We start from the raw sequence: 13,357 nt of genomic DNA, 5'->3' as shown, positions 1-13,357 counted from the left end.
ATCTTAAGTCCTGGCTACATTTTACAGCTTCGCCCCAGATTTATTCAGACATCACAAATCATAGAAACAATGGAAAGGGACATTAAAAGAAAGAGGTGGAGTGCTTTCTAGCAGGTCACATAGCCATTCCATGGTGAGCCAGGACTAGAGATGAGCAGTGGCCCATGGGAGAGTTAAACAGGTCATGACAAAGAGTACCATGCAAGTTCAAGACACCGCAGGGGGGGGCGGGGGAAGGGCTGGGGGGGAGGGGGGCGCGCAGACACCAAATGTGAGAGCACACAGGAACCTCAGAGAGCATCCAGTGCCTCGTCCCAGACCAGGCTGTGCCTCAGGTCCCCAGGGAAACCTTCAGTGTCTGTCACCTTCAGAATTGAACTCACACTGTCCATCCTGACGTTCAAGATCCTCTAAAATATGACTCCAAGCTTGCATTCTAAAATTTCTATATTTTACTCCTATTCCTGGACCAAATTACAGACAGGAGATTTCTGCTTCTGGCCCACTCTTCTTCTGTCCATCCTGAACTAACTCTGTAGAACCATCTCCTCTTATCTCCATCTTTTAAGACAGATCCTGCTTACATCTCTGACTATTGTCTATTGTCACATAGTCTTCCTCTGAGGCCTCAGTTCACATAACACGACTAAAGGCTATTGCAGTAGATCGGGAGGGAGATTGCCACTGGGGTGGTGGGCAGGTGAGAAAGGGAATGGCTGTGAGCTGGTGCTAAGACAGGTGACTCAAGTCCTTGAGTCCCAGCAAGCTGACGTTGGGCACTGACATCCCAGTGCTGGAGCGAGCTTGTCTTGAACCGGCATGGAGACCACCCAAGTCAAAAGGACATTCTATGGGAGCACAGCCCCCACCTCTTAAAACCGTGGAGATTTAGAGTTTGTCTCTGCCTCTCTGCTCCTCTGACTGTTCTGCCTGTTTTTTTTTTTATAGAGTTATGATTCATTGTTTCATAGGAGGTGGAGAGTTAGGAGGCTGGGAGGGAAGCCTGCACTTCAGCAGGGCCACGGTCAGGAATGATGAAACGGGATCTGAAACCTGCAGAGTTGGCACTGGGTCCTGGAGAGTTTCAAAGTAAGAAAGGAAACCAGTGAGCTGGGACTAAGCACATTTTCCATCCAGTTTCGAGACCAAAGTGGCCGAGATAGAGATGGGAGGTGCAGTTGTAACCACGAAGAAATTCCATTTCTTTAACCTCATCTTTTCTCTTTCTTTCCTGTGATTCAAACTGGCCTTGTCCGGCCTAGGAGCATCCTGACTCCCCCACCTCCCTCTCCCTTGCATGTCCACTCCTTTGACCATTAAACGCTCAGGACACTGAGGTTCTGGTCAGCATCAAGCAATCTTAGCAGCAAAGCCGTGGGTCTGTTAACCACAGGGATAGAGTTTTAGTCAAACTAAAGATAGTATCTAGGCCTCAGTTGTGTTTCAGCTCCAGATCCAGAAAAGCAGACCGACCCACTGACCACACCCTTGTGAAACCAGACAGAGCAGCGCCATGGCTGACATCAGGACCAGATGCGATGATCAACTACCCCCTACCCTAGCGCCAACCAATCAATAGAGACCATGATGCTCACTCCACCAGGACTAGTGATTTTTCCTCTGTATAACCCGTTCCCGAGAAGCCATCCGGGAACCAGGTCTTTGTACAAGCTCACCTGTGACTCCCGGCTTGGCACTATTTTCTTAGCTAATAAACCTTTCCTTTCTTTGCTGCAAACTCCTGCTCACGTTTGGTTGGGCTTTGATGCGCGCAGGCAAAGGAACCCCTTGCATAACACAGTCATACACAGTCATGCCCAGTTTAAGAAGAGGAAACGCTCTGAGTTGCATTATCATAGGGCTGTGGTCAGCAAACTGCGGCTCGCGAGCCACATGCGGCTCTTTAGCCCCTTGAGTGTGGCTCTTCCACAAAATACCACGGCCTGGGCGAATCTATTTTGAAGAAGTGGCGTTAGAAGACGTTTAAGTTAAAAAAATTTGGCTCTCAAAAGAAATTTCAATCGTTGTACTGTTGATATTTGGCTCTGTTGACTAAGGAGTTTGCCGACCACTGGCCTAAGGGCTCCACTTGCTCTTCAAGAAAATACCTCCCGTAGAAGAGGGAGGAAGGAAGAAAAGAGTGGTCATAAAAGAGATGAGCAGACCCAATGTTCCGCTGGCAGTATCCCCAGGAGGGCTCAGCACTGTGGCTGGGAGCCCAACCAGAGGCTTGCCACAGCTCTGCATTGCTGCATCCTGCTAACTCCGTTAGACCCAGGATGGTATTAAATTAGAACTTGGGCGGAATGAAGGGCTCCAGGGATTCTACAGAGATAAAGCTCTTAGATCTTAGCATCAGAGGATGTCAAAGCTGGGTGGCAGATAAAGAACCTGGAGTGCTGTGGTTTGCAAGCCTTGGTTTAGCTGTCAAAGTCTTTCCCCGAGTGAGTTCATAGGGGGAATCCCATGTCAGCCAAGGCAAGTGGAGCAGTCTGTGGGATGCAGAAGCTGGAGGGCCCTGTGCCGTACACCCAGAACTCCAGGGAAAAGCATGCTGTGAGCTGTATTAATCCAGTGAAACTCCTCTGCCCCATCACACACACATCAAGACACACAGCAAGGTATTGGAGATGATGCTAACCGACAAGGTATGAACACATCCCACTCATGGTTTCTACTTGCTGAGGACTGGCTCCCCCTAGTGGACAGCTGGTGCAGGGATGAAGAACTGGGCAGTGAGGGCACCAGAGGAAAAACATTGCAGGAAACACTGGGTTGGAAGCCTCCCAGGGACTTTGTCCAGCTCTCCTTGCACTCTGAGCTCATCCCTGCTTCTGACGAGGCTCCCTCTGCCCTAGCAGACAGTTCTCATGGAGACCGGCTAATGACATGTGGCTGTGGAGGAAGGCGCAGGGGCCCTGCCCAGAGGGGACTGGCACCTCTTGTGGATGTCGGATCAGTAGATCAAGGACTATGACTGATGCAGCCCCTTCCCTCAAGGAATTTCCTCCCTCGAGGTGAAGGCCCAGAATGTCCCTGTCTTGGGACTCGGGAAAACGCCTGCTTGTGTCCACTAGACAAAAGCCCCATGCTCATCAGCCACGGGGTGTAGGAAAGTGAGGAGTAAGAAGCTGGGCCTCAGTTTCCACTTCTGAAAATGAGGGTACTACAAGTTGCGAGGGTTAGTTGGATTGAGGAATGGGAAGTGTTTTGAACAGTGCCTACTAGAACACAGCAAGTTCTCATTAAGTTTAACAGTCATTCCCTTTAGGGACTTCAGAGGGAAGGTCCTCAAAGCATAGATAGTGGAATTCTCACATCTGCGCCGGCCCCCCTCCCCCCCGCAGGACCCTCTTCCCCCCGCTGCCTCAAAACTGCCTCACGCTTCCAAATAGAGATATATTTCATTGGGGACGGTGTTCCAGGAATGGCTGGATTATGGAAAAGGAACCATGAGAAATGTCAGCTGGAGGGCAGAGGTCCCAGGTAAAGGGGCCGGGATCAGAAGTTTTGAGTGCTGGGGCCTCAGAGAAATGTGGCTGGTGTGTTCCAAGGACGACAGCCTGTGGGTGATGCCAGAGCCACAGCTGGAACAGGGTTCAGTGATGCCCGGCAATTTGTCTGTTGTTTTCATTTTTCAGTCCTCCCGTTGCCCCCCAACTTCAGCTTTCTGCTGCCTACGAACTTCATGTGAACTTTTATCCCAACCTTACCGACCATGCAGTGCAGTTGGGCAGCTGTTCTGTCCAGCTCAGCTGCCTTCTGCAGGGAGTGGGTGCTCTTCGGTGTCTTTCTCTGGTCTCTCTCTTTGTGACCGCCCAGCCAGCTCTCATCTAAAGCTGATTCAATGCACAGTCTCTGTTGCTGGCGCATAGGAAGTCTGTGGTCAGGAATACCTCTGATGGGGCAGGAATACCTCTGATGGGGCAGGAATACCTCTGATGGGGCAGGAAATGAGTCTCCTGTTGTGGGAACAGATCTCCTGGCTTCTTACTTGATCCCTAGTGATAAGAATAGCCCAGGGCGAGTGCAACCTGTGAATCCAGATGTCAGGCTTTGTTTTACAGTTAGATTCAGATTTCTTCTGAGACCATACTAAAGAAATGTATTCCATCCACTCCTTCCTCAGATAAAAAAAAAAAAAAAAAAGAGCCCTGCCAGTGTAGCTCAGTTGAAGAGTGTTGACCAGTGCATCAGGAGGTCACTGGTTCAATTCCTAGTCAAGGCACATGTCCGGGGGTTTGGGCTCCATCCCCAGTAGAGGGCGTGCAGGAGGCAGCCAATTGATGTTGTTCATCGATGTTTCTATCTCTCTCCCTCTCCCTTCTTCTCTCTTAAAAAAATAAAATCAATTAAAACAAACACACACACACACACACACACACACACACACACACACACATTTTAAGAAGAAACTGTCTAAAAAAAGAAAAGTGAGGCCCAAGGACAGAAATGAAATCCTTAAGGCCACACAGGGTATTAAAGGCCTAGGAGTCCCAGTGCCCAGGTGCCCTGACCTGCCCCTGAACCTTCTACTATATTGTGCTCTCTCATGCCCTGGGCCTCTCTTTTCCCTTCTACAAAAGAGAACCAGCTGGGACTTGCAAATTTTCTTGGAATTCTGGGAAGAAACAGTCTAAAAACTCATTTGCATTGCAACTGGCAAGTAGTAAATATCCAATAAATAATGATGGCTGCTTTTGTTGAATTTGTTCTCCATGCCAGGGACTACAAATTTATAGGTGTTATTTAATTTAATCCTCCTGACCAACATCTGAGGTAAGTGCTTTTATGATGCTCATTATAAAGATGAAAGAACTGAAGCTGAGAGAAGCTAAATACCTTCCTCACACGGAACAAAGAGCAAAGCTTGTAAAAGTGAGAACTGCCTCTGAGCACACATGCTTTTTAACTATGCCGAAGACACACCCACACTTTGTTACAGTGCTATTGTTTCACATAATCCTCTGGTGGCAGGCATCTTTATCCTCTCTTTACCAGTGAGATTAAGCGATTTGCCTGAGAATACACAGCAAATCCAGGGCAAACCAGAGCTGGAGCCAGTCTAGGAGATAGAATAGGGTCCCTTAGCCCCGTGCCCATTCTGACACATTGAACTTTGGGGAAGATATCTGAGAATCTATGCTTTTAGACATGGTCCTGGTGATTTTACTGCAGAGCTAATTAGAAGCCGTATATCTAGTCCAAGCTAGCTGCAGAACAAGCCAGGGCTCAGAGATCATGCCTCAGGCCCAGGCCTGCCTCCTGTTAGTGGATTCTGCCTGGAGCCCCATCCACTCTGGATTCAGTCAAAGCCACCAAGTTATAATGCCAGGTGGGCCCAGCTGCAGTCCATCATGAGACTAAAGCGATGCATTGGGACTGGGCACAAGCGGAGCTGGAAGCCACAGGAAGCCATGTGCACAGGCCACCAAGACCCTCATGATGTCCACACTGCTGTGCCTTCCCCTCAGTTCACACCCAGGGCTGCCTGAGAAGTCACCTACGATCAGCTGATGGAGGAGGAAAAAGGCTGAGCTTGGTTCAGAGATGGTTCAGGTCAACATGGAGATACAAGCCCAACATGATGGCCGCTGTCCTACAGCTCAGCTCAGGGTTAGTCTCGAAAGAAAGGAGTGAGGGGGGGGGAGCAGAGCTTTGGGCAGGGTTACTGGTCATCCACTTGCATAGAGAAAGAGCTCGGCTGGTCTGTGGCTAGAATATGTATAAAGGGTGGTGAGTGGTCTGGATGGTTGGTCAGGAAAGAGAAGGGTAGAAAGTTGGGGGGAAATGGGGTCCAGGAGAGGAGCATGTGGATGGACCTATGGAACAAGACACAGCATGAAGACCTCTGTTTAATGCCCAACAGAGAATTTGGAGAACAAGAGAGGTGTGAATGGCCAAGCAAACAGAATAACGCAGCGAGTTGACATTGGCCAGCTTCTGACAGTGGCCACTGTGGTGCTGGGCAGTGAACACAGGAGCAGAGTAGCTGTGGAGCAAGGGTTGAGTCTACACATGGGTCCTGTAGCATGGGTTCCACTCACCAAGACCAAGGTAGTTGCATGTCCACCCTGCCAGCAACAAAGGCCAAACTTGAGTCCCTCTTATGACATTATCCATCAGCTATTTGGTGGCAAATACACATTTAATTACATTGCATCTTTTCTAATCTGAAAAGGACAGTAATTGCTATTAATTGGAATGAATACGTTTTCCAGATTGGTCATTTTTGTGCCCAATACCTCAGCCAGCACCATTACCTGAGGCTTATCCATTGGTATGAGACACTACAGCACACAATAGACCAAGAGACATCCTTTACAGAAAATGAGGGTCAACACCGGGCATATAGCCATGACATCCACTGACCCGACCAGGTAACTACATTACCCAGAGCTTTGGCCTGATAGAATGAAATGGCCTGTTGAAGGCACAGCAGAGGCACCAGGTTGGAAAAAAACATCTTGCAAGGATAGAGTACCATCCTCTAGGATTCCATATATATCTCAAGTCAATTATTACATGATGCTGTAGCCCCAGTAGGTAAAATTTATGGATCCAAGTATCAAGAGATGGAAGTAGGAGTCACTCCACTTACCATCACTCCCAGCAACTCAGTTGGGGGAATTTTTGCTTCCTGTCCCCACAACTCAGGGCTCAGGGGGTTTGGAAGTCCTGGTTCTTTGAGGAAGAATATTCCATTAAATTGGGGATTCTTGTTGACATTGAATAGGCAACAATGATCTTTGGTTGACAATTACAGTATCACAATCTCACGACCAGTTGCAGCAGTTGTGGGGAGAGGGGAGTAGTTCACCCCACTAATGTTCCTTTGGCAAATTTTCTGAGAAAAGGGGGCTGATTAGATCCTGGAGCAGTTTCCTGGGGTGTATTAGATAAACAAGTGAATCTGAACTGCACAACGGGCGGGTTCCGGTCCCCTGGCGTGCTGTTTATCTTCTCTCTCCCTAGGACTGAAGTGCTCCTTCCACAGCTGCTGCGCATTGGCGGCCAAAAGCTCTCAGCCCAGAGTTCTGCCCCTTCCCGGGAGCAGCCCACATCCGTGACTGGTTGAGATGGGAGTACAAACGTCTGGGCCCTCGCCCCAATTTGGGTTGTCCCAGCTCTAAAGCTCCCTGTGGGATTGGCTGAAACCTGCATTGTGACAGTGTTCCATACACATTCTCTCTAGGCCCCGTCCTGCTTTCCACACTGTCCAGCACACTTTGAATGACAATTTTCATCTAAGAGTTTGCTTCTCATTTGGTGCCATCTCTGCTTCCTAGCGGGATCAGTGTGCCATCAGAAGGCTTAAATATCTCCACTGCCCTGTGCCCACAATTTTATACTCCAGGGGCAGACGATGCTGTGCCCAGTTAGAGGCGAATTGGATTAGGAATTCCTTGAAAGAGAAGAGAGAGAGCTTGGCATAGGGGATGTGAGCAAATTCTCTTTAGTCTTTCACAAATGAAAGGCATTTCCCCCCCTCTTCTCTCCCTTCCTGATTCTCTCTTCAAGATTTTTCTGGCATCAGAGGGTCTGCTGATCCCAGTGAGGTGTCCTGTGGCCACCCCATGGATGTTGCCTGCCTCCTGGACATGCTAACATTTGGAGGTGCATTCCTACTTGGCATTTAGGGCTGAAGTCTGCTAAGCTGCAGGGGAGACAGGGACCCCTGTTGTACCCGGAGTGGGGTGCAGTGATTGTTTTGAGCGGGAGCCATTCTGTGGTAGCCACTAGAAGCTCTCTGATGGCTCCTGGGGTCCATGCTTCCACCTGAGGCTCTCATGGAGAAGCTTCCCAGAAAGGCTCCGTTTGAGATGTAGTTGGTGTGCAATCACCTTGGCCTCTGTCTGACTTTGGAGTGTGAATGCAGAACCCTCACCCAACCTTCCCTGCCCCAATGGATGAAGACAGTGTATTAAAAAAGTAATCCTCACCTGAGGATATGTGTTTTTTAAAATAGATTTGAGAGAGAGAGAGAGAGAGAGAGAGAGAGAGAGAGAGAGAGAGAGACATCACTTGGTTGGCTCCCATATGCACCCCAACCGGGAATTGAACTCACAATCTGGGTATGTGCCCTGACCAGGACTCGAACCCATAACCCTTCGGAGGTGCTCAGGATGATGCTCCAACCAACCGAGCCACACTGGCCAGGGCAAGATAGTGATGTTTTCTAAGAGAAAGTGAGCTTAGTGCAGGAAATCGTTTGGGGTCATGTGTTAGATTCCTTACTTTCTTTCCTAAAACATGATTATCCGCATATTATGGATGGGACAATCAAGGCCCAAAGTAACATAGTGGGAGAGACTTGATTTAGGGGTAAAACAGAAGCCCCTTGTCTGCCAGGTCAGTGCCTCCCTTATATTGTCTGTGCCAAGGCCACCTCAAATTGTGGGCCAATGGGACTTTGGTGTGAATGGTGTCCCTGGAGCTACACGATGCAGTGACCCTGCTGGACATAGTGTGACACAGTGGGCAACTGACCCTCCAGATTAGCAGCCTTACACCATGTGGAGTTCTTCTACCAGCAGGGACCTATGATTTTTTTCTACCCTTGTGGACATAGTTGTTCTCTGTGCCCAGGCATAGCGGGCCACATGACTGACAGAAATGCAGGCTGAGTTCATAGGCTGCAGAGGAATCCTGATTTGAGTTGCTTACAGGAAGTGGAGGTCTTGTCCACATGGTTAGAAGCTCTTGAGCTCGGAGAGGGTGAGGGTGAGGAAGGGAAGTGCATTGTCTGGGTCTCAGCAGCATTGTGGAGTTATGGAGGTTTCTGTGTCACCGGTCCTGCCTCTCCAGCCACAACATCCGGCATTTCACTTTCACCTAGTCCCATTCTTCTCACAATCGCCTTCTCCCCTCCCATCTCCCATGCCCTGATTCTGTTGTCCATCACCTCTTGCCTATACACTGCTCTTCCCTTCCCCTCCCCATCCGGCCCTTCGCCACATGGTTATGACTCCTGAAGACCCTCTGATCATGCCACTCCCCTACCCTGCCAAATCGAAACTTTAAATGCCTATTCGTACTCAGGTGACCAGATGCTCAGGTTTGCCTGGGACTGTGTTCATTTACTAGTATATCTGCTGTCCCAGCATAATTACTAATGGTGCCTCCTTTCATTCTCAAAAGTCCTAATTTGGGTGATAAAAATGACGTGTTCCTCTTACTCATTACTCTCTGAATGGAGCCCAAACTCCCCACCTTCACAGACTGGCCTTCCCAAATTTCCCCACCATTTCACTCAGCCCCTAACCCTGCCACCTTTCCAATGGGCTTCCACCCAGCTTGAAAAACACACAGTGATAGCCCTGGCTGGTGTGCCTCAGTGGTTAGAGTATCCACTTATGCACCAAGGGGCTGCAGGTTTGATTCCCGGACCTGGGTTGCAGGTTCCATCCCCAGCCCTGGTTGGGGCACCTGGGGGAGCAACCAATTGATGTGTCTCTCTCACATTGATGTTTCTCTCCTTCCCTCCCTTTCGCGCTCTCTCTCTCTCTCTCTCTCTCTCTCAAAAAAAAAAAAAAAAAAGCAATGGAAAAATATCATTGGGTTTGGGTGAGGATTAACAACAACAAAAATAAAATAAAATAAAATAAAACACTGTAATCATCTTTACTTCTAAGCATTTCTCAAGCTATACCTCTCTCCTTGTCCATCCATCAAGACCTAATTTAAGTTCCAGGCTTATGCCTCTTTCAGTGCCTGTAAAGCCTTAGTCTGGCTGACTCTCTTGTCAAGGGGTCACCTCGCCTTCCTGTGACTTGTCTGTATAGTCTGTGTATTCTGGGCTGGAGGACACTCAGAGGAGCAAGCCAGGCACGGGGAGAATATCACAGGCTGCTGCAATGGGTCCCGGTAGAGACTTTGGGCAAGCGCGAGGTTGGCCAGGAAAAAAGTGGTGGGGAGGGTCCTGCTGAACAGTTGTCTGAAGTACGAGAGGTCTGGGAAGTCACTCTTGGGGACCGGAATCAGAGGAGTACAGAAGGTTTATCTGGTCCTGTCTGTTTTATCCTGAATCCCGTTGAAAGCCAGCCAAGCCAAAAGGTCATTTCTCAGAAACACAGTTCCCACCCCCATAACTATACTTGTCATCCCTACCTTTCTACCTCCCAGCTCAATGTGGATTTCCCACAATAATACAACTGCTGACTGTAACACAAAATACAGGTTTCTGTATTCCTAAAATAGTATTTATTTCTAGTTAACAATATGAGTCACACCTCTTCTTAAAAATACAAAACATGTTCTTATCTTTGCCAGGACCTTTACAAGTTTCCAGGGAGGGAGGGAGGAGAATAAGAACATAGCACTTTGGGCGGGGAGGGGACTGGATTGGGGATCACAGAGGAGAAAGGACCTGACCAAAGCTTTACATGTTAAAAACAAACAGTATTCACGGCAGATAAGTTTAAAAACATCAGTAGCCTGGCAGTATGGCTCAGTGGTTGAGCACTGACCTATGAACCAGGAGGTCACGGTTTGATTCCTGGTCAAGGCACGTGCCCAGGTTTTGGGCTTGATCCCTAGTGTGGGGCAATGTGGAGGGCTCTCTCTCATCCTTAATGTTTCTATCTCTCTCTTCCTATCCCTTCCTCTCTGAAATCAATTAAAAGTATATTAAAAACATCAATAACTTAAATACAATAATTTGTTAATTATTAAATAAAAGCCATTCCTTTGGGGAGGATGATGAGATTATCTCAGACCGCTTCTAAGGAAGACGGGGGAAATGAAGCATTTCTCAGGCTCTGGTTTGGTCTCAAAACAGTCAATATTTATGGCTTTGGAATTTGGGATTTTTTGTCCAGGTACTTCATGGCATCCTGGACCCACTTAGTCTTGGGATCAGCACAGATCTCCTTGTTCAATTTGGTCTTGAAACTGTGGGAGAGAGGGGAAGCGATTAGAAGGATCCACTTTGAAAATTGTGTCCATTTAACCCCCAAATTTCCAGGACCATCTGCTATGGGGTGGAGGGGCTGCCGTGGGAGAGCAGGAAGGGGACAGAGGACGGATGGGACTCTGGGGTTTCCTGCTGCTCCTGATGGCCCAGTCAAGCCACCCTTGCTCTTGACTGGAAGGAACTGGTATGTCCTGGACAAGCTTGCAGACAGAGCTAAGTGTGAAAATGCCCTGAAGTGAAAAATCCATGAATTGGATGAGAGAGTCCAACTCTGAGTCTATGATTCCAAGTAACTCAGAAGCAGTTCCTAACCTCTGCCCCCTAGAAATAAATGTTTGGGGGGGGGGGAGAGAGAGAGGGTGAGCTCTGCCTACTTACATCACAGCTTTCTGGGGACATCTGCTGTCGGTGAGTCTTGTGTAATTTTGCAGTTTCTGATTGTGGATCTTCTTCCTGGCAACACTGAAGCAGCAGACGGTTGGGACCTTACCTGAATTTGTGGGAGAAATGAAAGAAAGGATGAACCACTAATACTATGTAGCTATTTTATATTTTTATTGATTTCGGAGAGGAAGGGAGAGGGAGATAGAAAACATCAATGATGAGAGAGAATCATTGATTGGCTGCCTCCTGCACGCCCCCTACTGGGGATCGAGCCTAGAACCCGGGCATGTATCCTTGACTGGAATCGAACCCAGGACCCTTCAGTCCACAGGCCCATGCTCTATCTGCTGAGCCAAACCGGCTAGGGCTGTAGCTTTGTTAAAGCATGCCTTTCGGAGGAAGGAAGGAAATTTAGGAAAAAGCAAAAAAGTACAAGAGAAGGAGGTAGAGTTCATCTGCTCTGAGGTCCTATACTTCTGCCTTTGACTTGTGGTCGCCGGCTGAAAAGTGAGGACCTGTCACCACTGGCAACGTGTAGAAGAAGCCTGGTCAGTGCAGTGAGCTCTAGCTCTGTTGTTACAGGGCTATGGAGCTGTGAGCCAGTCATAGGACTGTTCACCAAATATCCCCATTCTCTGCTTTCTGGACGCATGGTACACTTGCATTTCTTGGCCACTTTTGGTTGGTTGGAGCCATTAACTAGTTTGGACCCATAAGTGAGAAACCAAAGTGACAAGAGCCATTTCTGAGCTGGAGTTAGTAATTTCCAGTGCAAGAACCCCAAGAGCTGGCTTCCCCTTTGTCACGGTAAGGAACAAGGCTCTCTAAGGTGGCTGCTCATCAGCCTAGGATCCTGAGCGTATGAAGCAGAAGGTCTAGCCCATACACCATAGACATTCTGTACGAGTAAGAAATTAACCTTTCTAGTTTCAAGTCACTGGTCCTTAGGGTTGTTTGTTACCACAGCACGCACGATCTTATTTGTATGAATAACATGCAGTACATCTAAGTCATCAGAGCATGAAGAACGAGTTGATACAAACTCCTAGATTTTTTCCCCCCAAACAGACTCAAAATAAGTCACCTCAAGAGATTCCCCTGGAACCTCATTTCCTTCCACTACCCACCACTTCTGAAAGCTGTCTTGGAGTCCAGTGAAAAGTCTGGGCCTCTAATCAAGCAATTATTTCCCTTATAGCCCTGCCCCAGCTGCCCACGGTGCCCACAGTAAGAGAAGGTCTTTCTTTTGTGTGCCCCTTCCCTAAACACTGCAAAGGCAGCCAGATCATGGATATGCTCTGTCTCTCTCAATACCCATGTCAGAAAGGAACGTGGGACTGGCTTGGGTCTCTCTTCCACTGGATGTGAGGTTGGGCACTTCTTAGGTTAGGTTAGGGTTATAGTTATGGTTAGGATTAGGGTCAGGTTATCACACCACTCATGGGGCCTGGTGTGATAGTTCAGGAGGTGGTCAGCTGTCCCACAGGGAGGGAGGGGGCTTACCTGGCTGAGCGAGCACCTGGGTGGTGAGGGCGGCCATGGTGAGCAGCAGACACAGGAGCGCTGCGGAGACCTTCATGCTGGAGGGTGCAGACGCAGCCTCAGGGTGGGAGTTGTCGAGGTTTGTGCTTGCCTCAGCCTCTCGTGGGAGTTATCTGTGTGTGTGCTTGTCTCAGGCTCTCTGCTCCTCTGGCTACTCTGCCTGCCTTTTAAAGACGATAGAGAAAAAAAAAAAAAAAAGACGATAGAGAGAGTGGGAGCTTCCAGGGAAGCCTTTGTCTTTGCAAAGTCATGGCCAAGTCATCGAGGGAGGTCCTAAATTGATGACCAAATTCTACTTCCTGGCAAGGACTAAAGATGGGTAAGTAGCGGAAAGAAATTTGGCACATTTTTATCCATCTTGGGACTCAGCATGGGGAAGGAAGGGAGCTTGTGCAATGACTGAGCAAGGAGGGTAATCTGAGAAGGTCATTCTTACGAGCTCTGCTTGTCCTGAGATAAAACATCTGTAGTGGGGAAAGGAGCAAGGGAACCAAAGGCATGGAGAGATGAGGAGGT

At 48.6% G+C, this 13,357-nt stretch overlaps 1 protein-coding gene across 1 annotated transcript; it reads right to left on the bottom strand.

Moving 5' to 3' along the window:
* Positions 1 to 10,787: 10,787 nt before the first annotated feature.
* Positions 10,788 to 12,926, bottom strand: LOC307115080 (eotaxin-like; the record flags this gene model as incomplete). The annotated part of the gene is made up of 3 exons (XM_079798088.1): positions 12,803 to 12,926; positions 11,294 to 11,405; positions 10,788 to 10,893 (listed from the first exon to the last, which is right to left on the bottom strand). Exons 1-3 carry the CDS (start codon positions 12,876 to 12,878, stop codon positions 10,788 to 10,790), a joined length of 294 nt encoding a protein of 97 aa, XP_079654214.1. The 5' UTR covers positions 12,879 to 12,926.
* Between the last annotated feature and the right edge of the window lie 431 nt (positions 12,927 to 13,357).

The sequence above is a fragment of the Cnephaeus nilssonii genome (genome assembly GCF_951640355.1).
Source record: "Cnephaeus nilssonii genome assembly, chromosome: 19".
Classification (NCBI taxonomy): Eukaryota; Metazoa; Chordata; class Mammalia; order Chiroptera; family Vespertilionidae; genus Cnephaeus; species Cnephaeus nilssonii.
This window is presented reverse-complemented; position numbering and strand designations above follow the sequence as displayed.